This window comes from Asparagus officinalis, chromosome 9 (assembly GCF_001876935.1).
Source record: "Asparagus officinalis chromosome 9, Aspof.V1, whole genome shotgun sequence".
Lineage (NCBI taxonomy): Eukaryota > Viridiplantae > Streptophyta > Magnoliopsida > Asparagales > Asparagaceae > Asparagus > Asparagus officinalis.
Genome location: NC_033802.1, coordinates 65,821,439 through 65,843,140, shown reverse-complemented (window position 1 = coordinate 65,843,140; position 21,702 = coordinate 65,821,439). Strand labels below are relative to the sequence as shown.

At 34.9% G+C, this 21,702-nt stretch overlaps 1 protein-coding gene across 4 annotated transcripts in view; it reads left to right on the top strand.

Moving 5' to 3' along the window:
* The window catches only part of LOC109823932, a 24,251-nt gene that overhangs the window by 1,451 nt on the left and 1,098 nt on the right, over window positions 1-21,702 (top strand). For 2 of the 4 annotated variants that reach the window (XR_002242511.1, XM_020390395.1), the window contains exons 4-12: window positions 13,928-14,209; window positions 14,306-14,570; window positions 15,641-15,807; window positions 15,910-16,020; window positions 19,394-19,445; window positions 19,534-19,643; window positions 19,724-19,852; window positions 20,834-20,923; window positions 21,009-21,545. Coding sequence is in view for 2 of the 4 variants with exons in the window: in XM_020390395.1 (XP_020245984.1) it covers window positions 13,928-14,209; window positions 14,306-14,570; window positions 15,641-15,807; window positions 15,910-16,020; window positions 19,394-19,445; window positions 19,534-19,643; window positions 19,724-19,852; window positions 20,834-20,923; window positions 21,009-21,509 (1,707 nt within the window). In the remaining 2 variants the exon portion in view is untranslated. Of the gene's footprint in view, window positions 1-13,927; window positions 14,210-14,305; window positions 14,571-15,640; window positions 15,808-15,909; window positions 16,021-19,393; window positions 19,446-19,533; window positions 19,644-19,723; window positions 19,853-20,833; window positions 20,924-21,008; window positions 21,696-21,702 lie in introns of those variants that run through there. The other 2 variants (XR_002242510.1, XM_020390394.1) reach the window with 2 other exon arrangements.

Genomic DNA, 21,702 nt, shown 5'->3' with positions numbered 1-21,702 from the left:
CCCAAATCTTTTGAGGAGGAATGGCAAATGAACAACACATGATTCTAAAAAGCAGTTCAGCAGTCAATACTAATGTTAGAGGGGAGGGGGAAAAAGTCAACATCATCTAGTGAAAACCTTGGAAATTTTTGAAAAGCAGGTTGCAGGTTTGGGGTGGACATTTGAATAACCTTTGACATATTTCTGATATATAATTAAATATACAACAATCTTAAATAGCAGTACCCTCAAGTTTTGGTTGTAAACAAGTTGATACCTCCATGTGGGTAGAAACAAGTTGATATCTCCAAGATATAATGTGAATAATGTTAGCTTGACTTGGTCATTGATGACCAAATCAACCATTGTTTCTCTGTTGAGAGAATGGTGGAGTTGACTTGGTCATTGATGACCAAATCAACCATTGTTTCTCTGTTGAGAGAATGGTGGAGAACGTGAATCATGGGTGGTTGAGAGAAAATCTCTCATGGGGGCGGATCTGAGGGGTAGAGATGATGGGTTTAGCCCCTATATAAGGAGGATCATTCTCCTTGAGAAATATACAGCAACACAGAAACAAAATCAAACCCTTACCCATTACCGGAGCCCCTCAAAATCTGTTCTTCTTCTTCGATTTCGATCACTGGTATCAGAGCAGCGTCGATCTCAAGGCCACCCTCTCGAGCTCTGCGTCAATCGGCCACCTCGACGACTCTGCTGCGACGTTCGACGACGACGACGATTCTTCTGTTGCGATCGACGACGGCGACGGCGAGCTTGTCCGCCAATTCGCATCTGAGCCGCGACGACGATTGATCACAACGCCGGAGTCTCCATCGTCGACGAGCTCTTTGATTTAGATCACGGAAGAAAGAAAGTTCTGCTGCCCCTTGATTTTTTTTCGGTCCCAGCCCTAGCTTGAGATCGGGATTCTTTTTAACAGAACAATCAAAGAGAGAAGTTGTTGAGCCTTTTTGTGTTTGGGCCTGGTGATCAAATATCCACAACAAGCTAAGTCATATACTCCCTGCTAACCTCTTCTTTGTTTTAATTAAAAAAAGAAAAAAAACTTGGGCCTGTTGGGCCTGCTGCAGTTGGGTTTGAACTCTTAAGATCGGGTGTGAGGAGTATTATATAAGTAGAAGTATCAGATTCTTCACACGGTGGATCTTCTCCAAAATTCAGTCAGACAAGTGCTTATACAATCAACACCACTAAGTGACAATCTTGTTAAAATTGGAGCCTCTTTCATCAACTCGGAACAATCAGGTTCTTTTTATTTATTTATTTATTTATTATTTAACTTTATTATATTTGTCAAAATATCAACCTCATACAAATTTTAAATTAATTTAGTTTTAGTTCTTTACCGAATGGCTAGTAAACTCGTTCTATCAGAACTAGGAAAAATTGATAAATTTAATGACAGTAATTATGATATGTGGCATAGAAAAATAAGGTATGCTCTTATTCATGACAATATTGATGATATAATCGAAACCACTGCTCCAACCCTTACTGATAAATCTACACCTGAAGAAAAGAAAGGGTTTGAACAGTGGAAGTCGAAAGATAAAAAGGCGAAAAGTCTTATGCTCATGTTCATGGAAGATAACTTAATCAAAGTTTTTGAAACTTATAAGACTTCCATGGACATGTGGAATGCAATAAAAGAAAAATACGACACTGCTTCTGAAGTTAACATCCAACTACTCTTGCATAAGTATAATTCTTGTCGTATGCAAGAGGGAGACAATGTCGTAGAGCATATAAATAAAATGATTGTCATGGCTAAGGACTTATCCACTGCTGGGACCGAAATCCCGGAAAGAATGCAAGTGGCAACCAATTTGAATAGTCTTCCCCCTTCACTTGCTGTGGCTGCCACCAAATAAAAAATAACCCCTGCCATTAAGTCTGTCACTGATCTTTCTATGCACCTAGCGATAGAACAAGACTTAATAGCCAGTAGGAAGGAACCAGAACTGAATATGGTGCAGCAAGAGCTGAATTATGTCCGCCAGAGGCATAATGCTGGAAGCTATAAAAACCCTGGTTCTAATAAACCACAACCACGAGGACCGAAATCGCAGCAGTTCAAGAGAAAGAAAGTACCCCGTGGAGCCTGCTCACAACCACGAGGACCGAAATCGCAGCAGTTCAAGAGAAAGAAAGTACCCCGTGGAGCCTGCTACAATTGTGGAAAGTTCGGGCATTTCAAACCCAATTGCCCACAAGGTGAAAAGCAGGAGAATAAAGGAGGCTATAAGCATCCAGAACAAGGGGGTACTAGCAAAAGAGAATTCGTCGGTGTGACGGAATGTAATGCTGTGATGACGGATATCAGTGGTTGGTGGATCGACTCCGGTGCGACTAGGCATATTGCAAAGGACAAGAATGGAGTCGTAGAATTCACCGAGCTGAAGAAAGGAGAACAGAGAATCTATATGAAAAATAATACATATCTCTATGTAGAAGGTGTCGGTTTATATAGATTGGATCTTGGGGACAGCATTCTTGTCCTCAAAGATGTGTTCTATGCGCCAGGAATTCGACGCAATCTGATCTCTGTTCCCAGCTTGATGAAGAAAGGACTGGAAGTGAGGTTCTATAATAACAGGGTTTCTATAGGCAAGAATAATAAAGTGTATGCTATGGGTAAATATGTGCCCGAGCATGAATTATGCATTCTTCCAGTAGTTTGTAATAATTCTGATAATAAAATTTCGAATTTGAACTACTTGTCTTGTTATATTTCCGAATCTGAATTGTGGCATTCTAGACTAGGACATGCTAGTATTTCAAAAATGAAAGAAATTATCAGAATGAACTTGCTTCCTGCACTATCTAATGTTCAATTACCACCATGTGAACATTGTTTAACTGGTAAAATGACTAGAAAACCTTTTATTGGCGGACACAGAGCCAATGAACTTTTAGGGTTGATACACTCGGATATTTGTGGTCCCCTAAGTGTCAAAACTCATAGTAATAAAGAATATTTTATTACTTTTATAGATGATTATTCCAAGTTTGCACACGTCTATCTTATATCCAGAAAATTAGAAGCTTTTGACTGCTTTAAGAGATATAAGACAGAAGTTGAAAACCAACTTGGATTGAAAATCAAAATTTTGAGAACTGATAGAGGTGGAGAATATAATTCTAAAGAATTTGAAAGTTATTGTATTCAGCATGGAATTAAAAGGCATACAACAATGCCGTATACGCCACAACAGAATGGTGTTGCTGAAAGAAAAAACAGAACATTATTAAATGTAGTTAGGTGCATGTTGTCTCATTCTGGTCTCTCTAAAAACTTTTGGGGAGAAGCATTGTTAACTGCAAACTACATTTTAAATAGAATTCCCACCAAATCAGTTATATCTACACCTTATGAATTATGGAATGGGAGGAAACCTAATTTGAATCATCTCAGGAAGTGGGGATCTATAGTCATGTTCTCATTCCATGTCAACTTAGAGATAAGTTGGATTTTAAAACAATAAAGTGTAGATTCATAGGGTATTCAGAAAAGTCAAAAGGTTATAAGTTCTACAATAAAGAAAAAGGTGTCATTGAAAGCAGAGATGCTACATTTCTAGAGAATCTAGAGGAAGAGGAACAAGTTCAAGAGGAAACAGAACGTCTAACTGTAATAGATGATGATTATTACAGTGTTGTTCCCACTAATGACCCTGATATTGTGAATGAACCTAACCTTGAAAATGATGAAATACCTATGGAAAATAATGTACCTAATCAACCGGTTGTAGGCAACAAAAGACCAAGAACACAACCTTCATGGATGGATGATTACTATTTGTATTCATGTGAGTCATCCTGTTTTTCGGTAGATACAAATATAGAAGAACAAGATCCCTTAACTTTTTCTGATGCGATGAAATCACATGAATCAGCTTCATGGCTAGAATCTATGAGAGAAGAACTTGATTCCATAGAAAAGAATAAGGTATGGGAGTTATGTGATCTACCAGAAAATAGGAAAAATATAGGATGCAAATGGGTGCTCAAAAAGAAATATCGTGTTGATGGATCTATTGATAAATTCAAAGCACGGTTAGTTGCCAAAGGTTATAACCAGAAGGCAGGAATAGATTTTTAGGAGACGTATTCTCCTGTAGCTAAATTTGCATCCATTAGAATTATTTTGGCTATTGTTGCATATCTTGATTTGGAGTTATTCCAAATGGATGTTAAAACAGCATTCCTTAACGGAGAGTTGAAGGAAGCGATATATATTCTAGACAATGGTATCTCAAATTTCATGATGCAGTTACTAAACTTGGTTTTATTCAAAATAAATTAGATAATTGTGTATATGTCTTGAAAAGTGGGAGCAAGTTTACTATATTATCCTTATATGTGGATGATATATTGCTCGCTGGAAATGACATAGAAATGTTGAATAAAACCAAGGCAGATCTCAGCGAAAAGTTTGAGATGAAAGACATGGGAGATGCATCATATATTCTTGGAATTCAAATAATTCGAGATAGAAAGTCTAGAATGCTAAGTTTAAACCAAGAAAAATATTTAAGATCAGTTCTTAAAAGGTTTGGAATGGAGAATTCCAATCCGGCACCAACTCCGTTGGTTATGGGAAAGAGATTATGTAAAGAGCAAAGCCCTGGAGAGGGGCAGAAGCCATTAGATGTTCCTTATGCTCAAGCAATTGGAAGCTTGATGTATGCAATGTTGTGCACCAGACCTGATATAGCTTATGCTGTGAGTCTAGTCAGTAGATATCAAAGTAATCCAGGACCAGCACATTGGGAAGCTGTTAAAAGAGTTATGAAGTATATCAGAGGTACATTGACTCATAGATTAGTTTATCAAGCTGATTCGCTTGAACTCCTCGGTTATTCCGATGCTGATTTCGGAGGTGATAAAGATGATGGAAAGTCCACTTCGGGACACTTATTTATCTTTGGAGGAGGAGCTGTTTCTTGGAGTAGTAAGAAACAAGAGTGTGTTGCTAGATATACGCAAGAAGCTGAATATATAGCTTGCAGTATGGCAACTACACATGCTGTCTGGATAAGACGGTTTTTGATTGATCTTGATCTCAATTTGTTAGAAGGACCTATTGATATTTATTGTGATAATCAAGCAGCAATTAGCTTAATCAATAGTGGTGTGAATAGCTCCAAAGGAAAACATATTGAGATCCAGTATCACTATATTAGAGATATTGTAGAAAAGGGAGAAGTCAAAGTGACTTATATCCCTACTACAGATATGATTGCTGATCCTTTGACAAAAGGAATACCAGCGGAATCTTTTATCAAACATGTAAGTTTGATGGGACTTAGGAATAAATAAGTCCAAGTAAAATTTCATGAATAATGAAATAAAAGTTACTCTCTACTACGGATAGTGGGAGTAATGGTAAGCAGAAACATCTGATCTCACGGATAGTGGGAGGCATATCACTTGGTTGATTTGGTCAAGTGGGAGATGTTAGCTTGACCTGGTCTAAGATGACCAAATCAACGTTTGTTTGAGAAGAACGTGGAGAAAAATTGGGTTTGTTGAGAGAAATTCTCTCAGGAGCAGTTATGGGGGGTGGAGATATTGGGTTTTGGCTCCTATATAAAGAGGAGTAATCTCCTTGAGAAATATACAGCAACACAGAAACAAAATCAAACCCTTACCCATTAACCTTTGACATATTTCTGATATATAATAAAATAGACAACAATCTTAAATAGCAGTACCCTCAAGTTTTGGTTGTAAACAAGTTGATACCTCCATGTGGGTAGAAACAAGTTGATATCTCCAAGATATAATGTGAATAAGGTATCATCTGATACTTCATGCATTACCTAGTGAAACTGGTAATACTAATAACACAAAACGATGAAATATAAGAAAGCCGTATGCTGTAAGAGTTATAAGCTAATACCTTGTCGCTATGAGAAAGTTGTCTGGTATAAGAATTATAAACTAATACCTTTGTTGCTTTTAAGTGGTTAACAATTTGTCGTCTTGTAGCATCCTCATATCATTTTCAACAATAGTTGAAGGATCATGGATTCCTATATAATTTATATATCTGGTGTAAAAAATATATTAAGCAACTATGAAAGTTCGTTAAGCTTTAGTTAGGAAACTTGTTGTCACATTAATTGCGTGACAGAAGAAGTTTTTAGTTTGTGACTTGTACCTGAAATGTTTGTGATTTATGCATGAAATTGGAAGACAATGGGAAGGGATCACATGTTGCCATCTCACATAGAATGATTAATGTGTATGCCAAAATTCTCGAGTTTTTATGGACTATAACTGATGATTGTGACCGCTTTCGTTCAATTCACAAACTCTCTTCCTGTAAAGAATAGTTTATGTCGTGCTCGAAAAATTGTTATCCTACATAGAATATTTTATGCGTGCTCCAAATTCCTTAATTTATGTGTGCTATAAACCTTGATTTTAGTTGTCTTCAACCAAATCAAAATTTACATCCGAAATATTTTATGCGAATTTGTTTTTGAACAAATCACAAATTATTATCCCACATAAAATATTTATGCTTATTGCAAAATTAATCCATGATTCTGGTCATTTTTTTATCAAATAACCAATTGGCATCACACATAAAATAGTTTTATGCTTATAACCCAAAATCCCTATTTATTTAAACTATGACCTATGTCTTGGCTTCGTTTGACCAAATTATAACTTGCCACCCCTCGTAGAGTATTTTATACTTACAAAAAAATTCTGAATTTCAGTAGGCTATAATCCATCATTTGGCCGTCACAAATTGTTTTCCCACATAAAATATATTATGGGTACTCTAAAATTCTTGAATTTTTGTGGTCTAGTACTTATGATTTTGACCGTTTCAACCAAATCACAAATTGTTGTCTTGCATAGAATACTTTATAGGTGCTTCCAAAATTTACAAATTTCTATGGATTGCAACCCACATTTGTGGCCGCCATGGATGAAATTACTAAATTGTCATCATGCACAAAATATTTTATGCATACTCTAAATTCATGAATTTCGGCGGACTATAATCAATAACTTTGAACATTTTCAACTAAATCACAAATTTTCATTCCACATAAAATATTTTAGCATACTCCAAAATTAAACCATGATTTTGATCATTTCTGGTCAAAATCACAAATTGCCACAATTTTATGCACACTTGAAAGTTCTCAATTTTCTTTGGACTATAACCCATGATTTTTTTCGTTTTTGACCAAATCACAAATAGTTGCTCTGTATAGAATATTTTATGTGTATTATAAAATCCTAAAATTTTGTGGTTATAACCTTTAGTTTTGGTCATTTTCGACACATCACAATTTGTCATCCCATAAAAAATATTTATGCATACTCCAAAATTCTCGAATTTCTGTGCACTATAACCTATGATTTTGGTGTTCTCAACCAAATTAGAAATTGCCGCCACATATAGAGTGTTCTATTCATACTCAAAATTTTCTAAATTTTTGTTGACTATATAATCCATGATTTCTGCGATTTTCGACCAAATCACAAATCATCATCCCACATAGAATATTTATGCTTACTCCAAAATTAACTTTGTAATTTCTGTCGTTTTCACCCAAATCATAAATCGACGTCATTCATAGAGTATTTTATGAATAGTCCAAAAATCTCAAATATTTTTGGACTATAAACTATGATTTTAGTTGTTTTTAACCAAAGTACAAGTTGTAGTTTCTCATATAGTATTTTATATGTACTAAAAAGTTTCTAATTTCAATAGACTATTGTCCATGATTTGGTGCCCTTTTCAATTGAATCCCAAATTGCTGCATATCATAAAATATTTATGCTTACTCCAAAATTCTAGAATTTATGTAGACATTTAAATTCATGATCTTGATCGTTCAATCAGATCAAAAATTGTTGCCCCGCATATAAAATTTTATGCATACTCCAAAATTTTAGAATTTCTGTGGATTACATTACAACCTATGATTGTAGTCGTTTTAGACCAAATCACAAGTTGTTGTCCTCCATAGAATATTTTATACTGATCCAAAAATCCTAAATTTCAATGGACAACCCATGGTTTTGACCATTTCGACCAAATCACTAATTGTTGAATATCTTATGTGTACTCTAAAAGAATAAAATTTTGGAGGTTATAGCCAATTGTTTTAGCCATGCTTCACCACATCACAATTTTTCATCCCACAGAATATTCTATGCATACTCCAAAAATTTACAAGTTTTTGTGGAATATAACCAATAATTTTGGCCATTCTCGATAAAATCACAAATTGTCGTCTGGCATAATGTATTTTATTCATACTGCAATACTTTTGAACTTATATGGATTAAGACTTGATTTTGATTATTTTCAACCAAATCACAAATCATTAACCTGCATAGAATATATATGCGTACTATTAAATTAATCGATGATTTTGCCCATTTTTTATCAAATCGCAAATTTAATTCGTACATAAAACATTTTATGTGTGCTTTTAAAATATTCAAATTTCCTTGGATTATAATCAAAGTGTAGATCTGTATAGATCTATCATTACTGGATGTAGGATCTACTCATGCGGACACGACAATTGATTGCTCTTCTCAACCAAAACAAGCGTGAAGACTAATTCCCAAACCTAGATTTTAATGACAGTTAATAAAACTAATTCATTAACTTATGATTTTGATCTTTTTCAACCAAATCATAAGTTATAATACATGATTTGCCCGCTATTAAAAAATCACAAGTTGTCGTCTAGTATAGATTGTTTTATGTAAACTCTAAATTTCTTAAATTTTTGTAGACTATAATCCATGATTTTACCATTTTCAATCAACTGAAAAGTTGTCTCGCTTAGGATACTTTATGCATGCTCCATATTTTACGAATTTTGTGGACTACAACTCATGGTTTGAGCCATTTTCGACCAAATCACAAATTATCATCTATCATATAATATTTTATGGTTACTCTAACTTCTCGAATTTCGATGGATTACGAACCATGATTTGGTGTTTTCAACTAAACCATAAGTTGTCATCCTGCATAAAATATTTTTTTTCGTACTCCAAAATTAACCCAAGATTTTGGCCCATTTTGTCCAGACACAAATTGTTGTCATGCTAGAGTATACTATGTGTGCTCCGAAATTCTCGACAGTTCTGTAGATTATAACTCATGATTGTGAGTGTTTCGACTAATTCACAAGTTATCGTCCTTCGTAGAATATTTTATGTCTACTTTAAAATTCTCAAATTTCTATGGAATATAACCAATGATTTTGGATGCTCTTGACCAAATTACAAATTATTCCCTACATAAAGTATTTTATGCGTAATAAAAAATTGTTGAATTTTTGTGGAGTATAACCCATGATTTTGGCCGTTTTTGACCAAATTACAAATTGTTGTGTTTCATAGAATAGTTTTTGCATACTCTAAAGTTTCTGAATTTCTATGCACTATAGCTCATGATTGTATTTGTTTTCAACCAAATCATGAACTGTTGCTTCGAGTAAAATATTGTATGTATACTTCAATGTCTGAATCTCTATGGACTATAACCATGATTTTTCGTTTTCAATCAACAAGTTGACTTCTCTCATAGAATATTTCATGTGTACTCTAATATTTAGAATATCTATGGACTTTAATCCGTGATTTTTTTCGTTTTCGACCAAATCTCAAATTGCCATCTCAAATAGAATGTTTTATGCGTTTCATAAATTCCTGAATTTCTATGGCCTATGCCTTCATAATGTTGGACTTTTTCAACCAAATCACAATTTTCTGTCACACATAGATTATTTTATTTGTACTCCAAAATTGTTGTACTTCTTTGACTACTACGAACGATTTTGGACGTTTTCGACCAACTCACATATTATCATCATGCGTAGAATATAATATGCTTATATGTGTAGTCCAAAACTTTTGAGTTTAAGTGGACTACAACTAATTATTGTGGGCGTTTCAATCAAATCACAAGTAGTCGTCACGCATATATTCATGCATACCCCGACATTTCCAAAGTTATGTGGATTATAACTATGATTTTGTCCTTTTCGACCAAGTTATAATTTTTCCTCCCGCATAGAGTATATTGTGCATACTCAAAAATTTCTAAAATTTTGTGGAATATAACCCATGATTTTGTCCTTTTATGACCAAATCACAGATGTAGTGTCACATAGAATATGTTATGCGTACTCAAAAGTTCCCAAACTTTTTGCGGACTATAACTCATGACTGTGCTCGTTTTCATCCAAATCATAAATTACCATCCCCTAAGTTGGAGATTTTAGCTTAGGCTAAAATATGGTATTCAAAAAGTAGGAATAAATGTAATTGGATTTAGAATTTGGGCATTTTGTGGAAATAGGTGGGTTTAAAAGAAAATTCTAGTAAAAAACTTTGTTTAAAAGGGGTTGGAGGGGGGGGGGGGGAACCCTTGAAGTAATTAACTGGAAAATGTGATGCTTAAAGAAAGGATATGGTGATAGTGAGACCATATTTATGACTAGGAGTAGATCTAGATATGATTTGAGTAATGTGTTGATGTTGCTTTTACTTCTCATCGAGAAATTTATGAGCGAAAGATTTGAGGTGGCTGAACCTAACCACCATCCTACAAGAGTAGATGAACTTGAGAGTTTTTTCTGAGTGGAATTGAATAAATTAATAATGTGTTTACTGTTTCATCTATCTAGCCCTTCTTTATTAAAATGGGTAAAATATGTCTCTTAGAAAAGGCATCAGGGTGTTTGATATAAAGTTTTCACCTGTGGTTAATGTGCTTTTCTAGGAAGGAAACCATAAGCGGAGGAGGGCATACCAAAAAACTTACTAAACCATCTGGCGATCGCAAACTTGACTTTTGGTTATGCATTTAACTTATCCAATCGGATAAACATTCTGATGTGTCCATTTCTTCTCAAAATGTGAAATGTCGAAGATCTTTGAATTATATTTTAGGCAAAAATTTGGTGTCATCAGCATGTCATTTTGTAAAGGGCGAAAAGGAACATTCTCTTCAACTATTGCAAACTGACCCTTAGCTGTAATGCAAAATTGGAGAAAGAGGGAGGGGATGTTTTTCTTTCTCTCACAAAGTTGATCTTCTCAAATCAGTTAAAGCCATGCGTAGAATATATTATGCATAGTCAAAATTTCTGAGTTTATGTGGACTACAACTAATGGTTGTGGGCGTTTCAATCAAATCACAAATAGTCGTCACACATATATTTATGCATACCCTGACATTTCCAAATTTATGTGGACTATAACCATGATTTTGGCCTTCTCGGTCAAGTTATAATTTTTCGTCCCGCATAGAGTATTTTGTGCATACTAAAAACTTTCTAAAATTTTGTGGAATATAACCCATGATTTTGTCCTTTTTCGATCAAATCACAAGTTGGCGTGTCACATAGAATATGTTATGCGTACTCAAAAGTTCCCAAACTTTGACGAACTATAACCTATGATTGTGCTCGTTTTCATCCAAATCATAAATTGTCATCCCTTAAGTTGGAGATTTTAGCTTAGGCTAAAATATGGTATTCAAAAAGTAGGAATAAATGTAATTGGATTTAAAAATAATAGAATTTGAGTATTTTGTGGAAGTGGGTGGGTTTAAAAGAAAATTCTAGTAAAAAACTTAGTTTAAAAGGAGGGAAAAAAAGGACCCTTGAAGTAATTAGCTGGAAAATGCTATGCTTAAAGAAAGGATATGGTGATAGTGAGACCATATTTATGACTAGGAGTAGATCTAGAAATGATTTGAGTAAAGTGTTGATGTTTCTTTTACTTCTCATCGAGAAATTTATGGGCGAAAGATTTGAGATGGCTGAACCTAACCACCATCTTGCAAGAATAGAAGAACTTTAGAGTTTTTTCTGAGTGGAATTGAATAAATTAATAATTGGTTTACTGTTTCATCTATCTAGCCCTTCTTTATTAAAATGGGTAAAGTATGTCTCTAGAAAAAGGCGTCAGGGTGTTTCAGTGTTTGATATAAAGCTTTCACTTGTGGTTAATGTGCTTTTCTGGGAAGTAAACCATAAGCGGAGGAGGGCATTAGGGGTGGAAATGAACCAAATAATTAATAAATGGTTCGATAATTGTTCGAATAACTATTCGATCATATTCGATTCGGTAGTTCATTTACCACTAAACAAATATTTTTTAGTATTCGAGTTTACTAAAGAATAGAATTTAACCAGATGTATATTAGATTCGTTTATCTATTAAATATTCGCTTAAAATTTGATCACAACTTATTATTTGTATTATTACACATATGATGTTAAATTTTTAACTCGTTTACCATTGTTACTTAAGTTTTATGTACTGATTTTAAGACTTAAATAATCTTAAATCCATTTTCTAATTAAAATTTTGATTAAAATATATATACATCATATATTATAAAGGAATAATTTTTATTTATGAATTTTAATACTATTTGGAAATCAAATTCTTTAGCGGAATAAATATAGTTTGATATTCGATAAGTATTTGTGAGTATTCATGAATATTTATCAAATACCAAGTATTCGAGTTCGAATTCAAAAAACTAGATATGTGAATATTAGAGTCCACATTCGAATTCGATAATTTTAAACAAATACAAATACGAACACCTTAGCATTCGGTTCGATTCGATCGTTTACCACCCCTAAGGGCATACCAAAAAACTTACTAAACCATCTGGTGGTAGCAAACCTGACTTTTGGTTATGCATTTAACTTATCCAATCGGATAAACATTCTGATGTGTCTATTTCTTCTCAAAATGTGAAATGTCGAAGATCTTTGAATTATATTTTAGGCAAAAATTTGGTGTCATTTTGTAATGGGCGAAAAAGAACATTCTCTTCAACTATTGCAAACTGACCCTTGGTTGTAATGCAAAATTAGAGAAAGAGGGAGGGGATGTTTTTCTTTCTCTCACAAAGTTGATCTTCTCCAATCAGTCAAAGCTTCTGCGAATAACAAGAGTTGCTGTATTTATGGATTTTCCCTTGTTGACCATGTTGATGGTAACTTCTAGGAGTTCATCATCTTGAGCAGCCGATCCTCTTTGGAGGGAACGCCTTGATTTGGGCTTTGTCGTTCCATCGGAGATTCTCTCGGATATCGAGACCCTTTGCGGAGCGGTCTTGGGGCAGCTACATGTTGATAATACTGCCCTGATAAATTTGGTACACGGACAGTGAGTGAATATTAGAGTCCACATTCGAATTCGATAATTTTAAACAAATACAAATACGAACACCTTAGCATTCGGTTCGATTCGATCGTTTACCACCCCTAAGGGCATACCAAAAAACTTACTAAACCATCTGGTGGTAGCAAACCTGACTTTTGGTTATGCATTTAACTTATCCAATCGGATAAACATTCTGATGTGTCTATTTCTTCTCAAAATGTGAAATGTCGAAGATCTTTGAATTATATTTTAGGCAAAAATTTGGTGTCATTTTGTAATGGGCGAAAAAGAACATTCTCTTCAACTATTGCAAACTGACCCTTGGTTGTAATGCAAAATTAGAGAAAGAGGGAGGGGATGTTTTTCTTTCTCTCACAAAGTTGATCTTCTCCAATCAGTCAAAGCTTCTGCGAATAACAAGAGTTGCTGTATTTATTTCAGCCATAATTAGGTTTTGCATTAGCATTATAACCTTTTGCTTTCTGTAAAGTTTGCAATACTTAACATAATATGAAATTGATCTCCAAAACTTAATGTACATGGTGGTTAGTACTTGTGTCGCATTCGGTTTCTTCTGGTTATTGGTTTCTGCAGTCTAAATCCGTTTTGTGGTTTAATATTTTATTATCTTGCTTCAGGTTCAGATATTCAGTTATGCAAACATATTGTGCAGCATTGGTGGAATTATTTGTTATGATTACTTTTTAATAACCCTTATTTATTTTGGCAGTGGAACTACGTGACAAATACGGTATGGTTGCAAGATTTTCCTTCCAGAAGTTCTCCAGATTTTTCTACACTTTTTTCAACAATTGAAGATTCACTTCCTGACTTTGCCCCTCAACTAGGTGGGTTTATTGCATCTCTTATCTCTGATGTACCCAGCCAAGCACATTGGATTGCAGAATTGACAAAGTACGACTTTGGAGGGGCTGTTGGACATCTGGTTGCTTCAATACCTGGCATGCATGTAAAGAAATCTTCTTACTCTGAAACTGATCTTTTCATTCTGGTAAGTAGATGTTCTTGTATAACAGAACGACTGATGACATGTATCTTTTTGATAGCGTGAATTATCTTTAATTTCCTACTGTCATTTTTCATACAGGGGAAACATAGTGGGCACTCACAGTCTACTTCCATGAAATATCTTGGTTCTGCTCAAGTGTCTGTAGTTGGTCTAGGCCATCGCTTTCATACTGCAGCTGATTCCAATGGTGCACAATTAAAGACCCTGGCTTCATTTCTGGGAAAATTCCAAGGAAATGCTCGTAGCACTTTAGAAGTTTTATTGAAAAGAAACATCAACATACCCGCAGACTCTAATGCCATGAGCGTTTTTGTTGCAGACGTGGATGAATTCTCTGAGGGAGGTAATGCTTAATACATATTTTATTTCTTTAGTGCATGTTATCTATTTTATATAATTTCTAACGCCCATGATTTTACCTATAGACTACCAAGGACTAAATCGTCATTATTTCATAGTGCATGTTTCTTCTTCTTAAATTAAGTTCCTCTGACCATTATACCACAACTCCGAAGTTATGTTGAGAGTTGAGGGTTATTGTTTTATATTCTAACATGCCTCTGCAGTGTGGCCAGTGAGAATTGAACCTAAGTGGCTCTGGTACCATCTTAAATTAAGTTCCTCTAACCATTACACCACAACTCGTTATGTGAGTTGAGGTTTATTGTTTTATATTCTAACACTTCTGTCATGAATTAATACTGGTGCAATATATAAATATGCGTCATTCTTCTTCTTTTAGTAGGAGAGAGTAACTCCTCATCCCATCTTACAGCAGTTAAGTCATCTTTTGAATGGTTTAGATAGAGATTCCATTAAGGGTAAATTAACTATATAGGAGAAATAAAATGGCCATGTTCGCATTGGATTCTTATTTATCAACATGCCATTCCCTCCCCCCTCTCTATAGAACTATTCAATAGCAACCTGTTGTCTTCAGTTGTTTCCCGATGCTGGGATGCTTTTATGTGTTTGCTCATGTTTCTTATTTGAAAACATTCAAAAACCCTAAGATAACACATTGTTAATGTAGCCTTTTCAATGTTGAATAAGAATATTCATCATAAATTCAACTTCATGTGAGAAGACTCTGGATTTGGGAATTCTGGAATTGGTTTCAGGATACTTGGTTATGGGAGACTATTCATGTGTTGAAGAATCCAAGTGCCTGTACTTGTTCAATACTACCACTCTACTAGAAAATTCCATGTAGATTAGGCTGTGGATATTTCGTTATTTGATTGCACTAATATTTCCATTTTTGAACACATTAAAATAAGATTAGATTCTGTAGGAATGAATCTGAGGAGTAACCGTCTCGTTGCCCCTAAGAAATATTGACAAATATTTTTCAGCTGTAAGCAAATTGTAGCCTGTTTATATCGGCAACTAAATGCATTTTCTTTTGAGCAGATAGCGTGCAACTTGGTTTTCTTCCTCGAGACACTGCGAGGTGGGTGTCACCTCTCCATGATGCTGGGTTTTTTAGTTTTTCTGCTTTTATACATCCTATGGAAACTCTGGCAGCTGTATTGGGCAGCAGCAACACTAAAGTGCCACTGCTGTTGCATGTTTCGCAGGCATGTCTGAACTATTCTTTCTCCAGTTGGAATTTATTAGTGACCATTTATGTCTGGTTTATGTCCTACTAATCTTGCATCTATAATAATATTTCACTATAGGGTGCAAATTTTGTTGAAATATCAAGATTGATTCAACCTGATCATATAGCCCCTTTATGTTCGCTTATGGCATCTATACAAAGGCCTCTTGGCATTTGGCGATTACAAGAGGTACCAAGACCTTTTTACATTTATTTGTGGACCATAAATGTACTTATTTATGTTTTTGCCTTTTTTCTGCCTTTGTTGTCTTTGTTGTCATCTTAAAATATAACCATACTGGACAGCAGAGTGGTATCATCCCTTAACTACATGGGTACTGTCAACTTTCTATCATAAAGGGAACCAAGATATTTCGCTTCATACGATAGATGCTATAAAGATCATTGCCTTGGAAACAAAGATTAATTTTGAGAAGCATAGACATGAAGGCAAAAATGAGTTAGAAGATCACCATTTCCTTGAGAAGTTCAGGATGGTTTCATGACCGCTAGAATACTGCCGATGCACTCTTATTTTTGTACAAAATTGTAGTCCCTTGAAGGCTCAAAAGTAATCCACAACTAATAACAGAACATGCATGTCCTGAAGAGCACCCCATCCACTTCCAATGACGGACCTAGGGGGGACAGAGGGTGACCATGGTCCCCCAAGCTTTTTACAAACATACATAGCATATATGTATATTAGTATGAGTTTTTGTATATTTGTCCCCCCAAATCTTTCATATTTAAACTTAGTCCCCTATTCTTTCATATATATGAAACTATTCCCCAAAACCTTCATATTTGAATTAGTCTCCCAAATCTTCATATTTAAAATTAATTCCTCAACTTTACATATTTTAAAATTCTCTGTCAAATCTTAGAAGTGTTTTCAGATTAGTTCCTTTGTTGGATTCGTCATCCAAATTGTTAACCGCTGTTAAATGGTGGTTGACCTGAGACTTATTAATAAATTAACCAATCGACAAAAATCAACATCAAGATCAGTGGATTTTAAGTATAATACTTCACAAGTTTTCCTCATTTTGTACTTTAGCGAACTTTTTTGGGGTTTGAGCTTGAGTGACTATGAGGTTCTTCCAATTTCATTAAGTTTTAACAAAAAGTGGATATGTGAAATGAGTTTTCTATATTCATGTACTTTTGTAATTATTTTATAAACGTCACGGTAAAACTTTTTTTTATTTCTTCTTATTGTTGTTTGAAATAAGTTTAATGGTATAATTTATATTGTATTTTCAATTTGTCAGGTCTTCAAAAAATATATATAATTTGTAGTTTATGATTGTGAAAAAACCAACTACAGTTGGTACATTTTTAAAATGAAATTTTAGAAGATTGAAGCATGCTAATTAAATGACAGGTGCATATGCTGAAATGATTCAAATATTCATGAAAATAAACTTTTTGTAAAACTTTAATGTAAGGTTCTTCTTTAACTTACTTAACATATAAGAAAGTTTATCAAATGTTGGACATGTTATCACTTTTCGATTAATGCATAGTATCGTGGTTGTATTTTGCCCCCCCCCAAGGAAAAATTCCTAGCCCCGTCACTGTCCACTTCCATCCTTCATTTCATATGCGCCTAGACAACACTACAATCATCAACTCTTTTAGCCAAACTAAGACACAAGCAAAGTTACCTCCAAAAAATAGGTGGTGCACTAGGTAAATTCAGCATCAAAGATCATATGCACGCCACAAATGTACACTATCACCTCATGATTTCATTAGTAAGTTACTTCAATTACTTGGGAAAAATTCAAAACTGATTGGAGAAAAGGAAAAGGCATCTGCTTTCACCAAGTAGCTCAACCTATAATCTCTCTTTTTTTTAAAGAACCATTTCAAATTTCAGAATTTCTTCAAATATCTATGAATTATGCAACTGACAGTTATAATGGGAAAAACTTTGCTGAATTCTTTCTGCATATTTCACATACTAATCCAATTCCACAAACTCATCCAACGACCAGATTAAACATCAATTTTTCCCTATGTCTTTGTTTTTCATTCCCCGACAAAACTGCTACTCAATCACATAAGTACATGCTCTTTATTAATTTTTTCATGTTTCAGTTATTCTTTTTTTCTTTTACATATTATCAGAGACCCCTAAAATCCAAGACGGAAACCCTAAATTTACATTATTTCCCCACTTGTTTTAGTCCCATGATCGATCAATTACTACTTTATGTTGGTTGTCTATGCACTTAGCCATTACATCAAATTTGCTCATGCTATTAGTTTGTCCGTTTTGTCTTTAGTTTGTAATCACCAATTTAATTATATAACCTCTTGGCTAATTTCATTAACGGATGTGATGCAACTGGTCCACAATGCAGACCAAGCAACTGTGACCCACTTAATGCTCATTCGCGTTCTCTCAAGCTTTTTTTCATAAGATCACAGTACCATAATGAAATTGAGATGTTACATGAAGTTCAGGAGAATTTTATTTGAAGTTAGCTTAATAATCTACCCTAAGCAATCTAGCTTGTCTAGAAGAGATACACTTCTATTCGCAGCAAAATTTCAGCCTTTAGATGGTTATTAGTATGGCAATGAAGTGCAATTTGGTTCTCTTTACCCTGTCATTAAGCATAGAGTTGTGAGCTTTCCTTTGTTGCCTCCTTGTCCATGAGCTTTTTATTCATTCATCACTTTCAAATGGTATTCCTTAGTCTTGATTAGCTACCTCTACAATAATCAGTTTATTTCTTGTATGTCTCAATTTCAAGTGATAAGCTGGAAAAAAATCATTGGAGGAGCAAAGATATGTAATAAGCCAATAATTTGTTTTGCAACCATATCCAATAATTTGTTTCGAAATGCATTATAACCCATTTTGACACCTAACAGGGCCAAGGTATTATAGAATTCGAGAAGAAAACACATGATGCATTTAACGCAGAAAATAACACTGAAAAAAAAAACGTTTCGTCTGCATCACGCTTGTTGAGTTAAACTGGTGATCAAATTTGGATGCGTGGCAATATCTCCACCCTAACTCAAATAAATTCCCAATCGCATTCCCCGACCGTAGTTTCATTCATGTGAAAAAGCCTCTCCCTCTCATGCCTTTGACGAAGAAACCTCTTGCCGATGACAAGGCTCCTCTGTTTACTCCTTGACTCCCCAATCTCTTCTCATCGATGAAGAAAACCCTAATCTCCTCCCACGTCTCTCCGGCTTCTAAACCCTAACTCCTCTAGACGAAGACAAAGGCTTGTTAACCGTAACTCCTTTAACTCTTCCGGTCCTCCCCAATGTTTGAAAATTTTGATGATGCTAATTATTAAACTCATTATGAATACTTTTTATTTATAAAAAATCTAAGTAATTAATAAACAAAATAACGCAAATGTTTATGCATTACCGATTCCCCCCCCCCACCCCCCGCCCCCGAGCTCTTAAGTGGAGGGAAAGGCGTTACATATATGTGTTAGCATTATTTTCAACATTTTTCAGTTTTTAAATTCCTTTACTACGAAAAAGTGAAATACGAGTTCATCAGCATGTCTGTTTTGTTATAGGTGTTGTCTCAGTACAAGTGGCCTGAAATGTTGGAGACAGACTTTATATACAGTAAGAATTTCTAATGAATTTTTTTATATGCTAAGTTTAACTCATCTCAATGATTATGGCTTATCTTGAAATTCTTTCATGTAAAAAGGTTCATCCTCAGTTGGAACCTCGGTCAATCCACAATTTATAGCTGCCTTCTCAGCAGCAGCAGGGAAAAGATCAGCTAATCTGCCTGAATCTGAAGAATCTGATCCAGAAGTGAAGTTCACAATCAAATCTAAATCTTTCATTATTTTTAAATTAGTATTTAATTTTAGACAGTTAACCAACGTTTGCAGTGGGGATGCTGGACTACTAATCATGAGCTACGAAATGCATCAATAAAGTTCTTATTCCCAACAATTGACAGAGTGAAAAGTGGCCGGCACGGAGTTCAGCCTTCTCGCTGTTTACTTTCTCTCCCAGAGGTAAGAAACCAATCTGTATGTGTGTTCTGGTATCACCTTTGTCTGTTTGCAAGATGATAGAGGTGTTAAAAGTTTGGCTCTTTTTTTCAATATGCTACCTAAAGTGGTTGTTATCCTTATTAAGGGCTTTGTAATTGCTGTGATTTTCTACTTAATTAATGGCCGGAGACATCCTTAGTATATGGGCTAAAAGAACATAAGTGTATATCCTTTGGTTTTGAATGCTTCGTTTAATTTGTTTACTGGCTGATGATGCTAAGGCAGGATTTGAATCTACTTTCTACTCATTCTTTTATTTGCATTACTTCATAAATTAAGAAAATTCTTTGCAAATGGTATATATACTGTTGCCTTTCCCAACTTAGTTAAACTTGGGGGCAGTTTGGACGGACGTGAATGGACAAGTTGGCCCATATTTCTCTCCCTTCATCCGTCAACACACTGTTTCTTCATCATTCATCCTCCCAATGTTGCAGTATTAGACAACAATTGTGGGGATATTTGAGCTGAAGAAAAACTCTCCTCGCTTGGGATTCCAGAGTGACAGCGTCAGATCTGAAGATGACAAGTAAAATGGATTAATTAAATCAAGGGGGGTAATTCAGTCATTTTAAAAAAGTTATTTAGTTCCAAAAATTGGAATATTCCAATTTTATTCTTTAATAATGACGATGGGTAACATTTGTAGTTTGAGAGCAATTTGGAGGCCAGATCAGAGATATGAAGATTTTAGCGGGTAAATTAAAAATAACCAACATTTGGGGGGTATATAAGTAAAAGCCTTAACTTTACTTGGTTATGATCATTTGCCAATATGTTTACACTTTAATATACATAGCAGATTCAGCCGGCTATGTATATTATAGTGTAAACATATTTGTTTTGTGTTTTTTGTTGGAGCTCTTTAGCATGCATACCTGGCCTTTCTGATGGATTTGTTTTAATTTACCTCTTGTGGACCGTGGGTTTGATCCTTTACAGAAAACATGGCAGAGGTTGAGACCTGCGGGTATATTTCATGATGCAATTCCTCATCCAAGCAATAGGCTAGGGTATCCAATGCATGTCAAGGTAATATTTCCTGATGATGAATCAGCCTTAGCACTTCCTTTTCTCTGCAGAAAATTGTATAGACTAAAATTTTTTTGTCTAACAGGTAGCTCGGAGGCGCTTCCAGTCAAGAACAGCAGGTATTCCACCTTTTGGCTGGATATATTGTGGATCACACAACTTCAGCCCAGCAGCTTGGGGACAAGTTCTTTTGCCTTCATCTGAATCAAATATATTGGGCCCAAGACTGCATATATGCAACTATGAGCTCGGTGTTATTCTAATTGTTCCACCATCAGATTCATCTAATTGTAATAAACACAATATAGATGATGTCATACTGCCCTTTGTCATGCCTGCACCAAGATATCAATATAGTGATAAGCCAGCAACAGCACAGGCCATGAGAGAGGCCTTGGCTGAAGCTTCTGCTCAACAGAGAGAGATTGATTTGGCATCAATAACTACTGAAGAGATGGATGAGGATATCCCGGATGAAAACGAAGAAGAAATGATAGATGATACATCTGTTTGTTTGGCTGAAGAGGAGGAAGAGAAAATCTATGTTGAGATGCTTTGGAGCCAACTGGAGTCTTCTGGGAGCTAAGAGCTTGGAATTCCAAACCTCTATACACTAAATTTGGTACTTTCCTGCAAACGAGCCCATTTTAGCTGCATTGTAATATTCTGCAATATATTTGGAGGAAGCACAATGTGACCTTAAGCTGCACATGTGATTTTATTGGCAATGCATGCGCTAAATATGAGCCATTAGAATCAGACTAAGCCACAGAAAATGG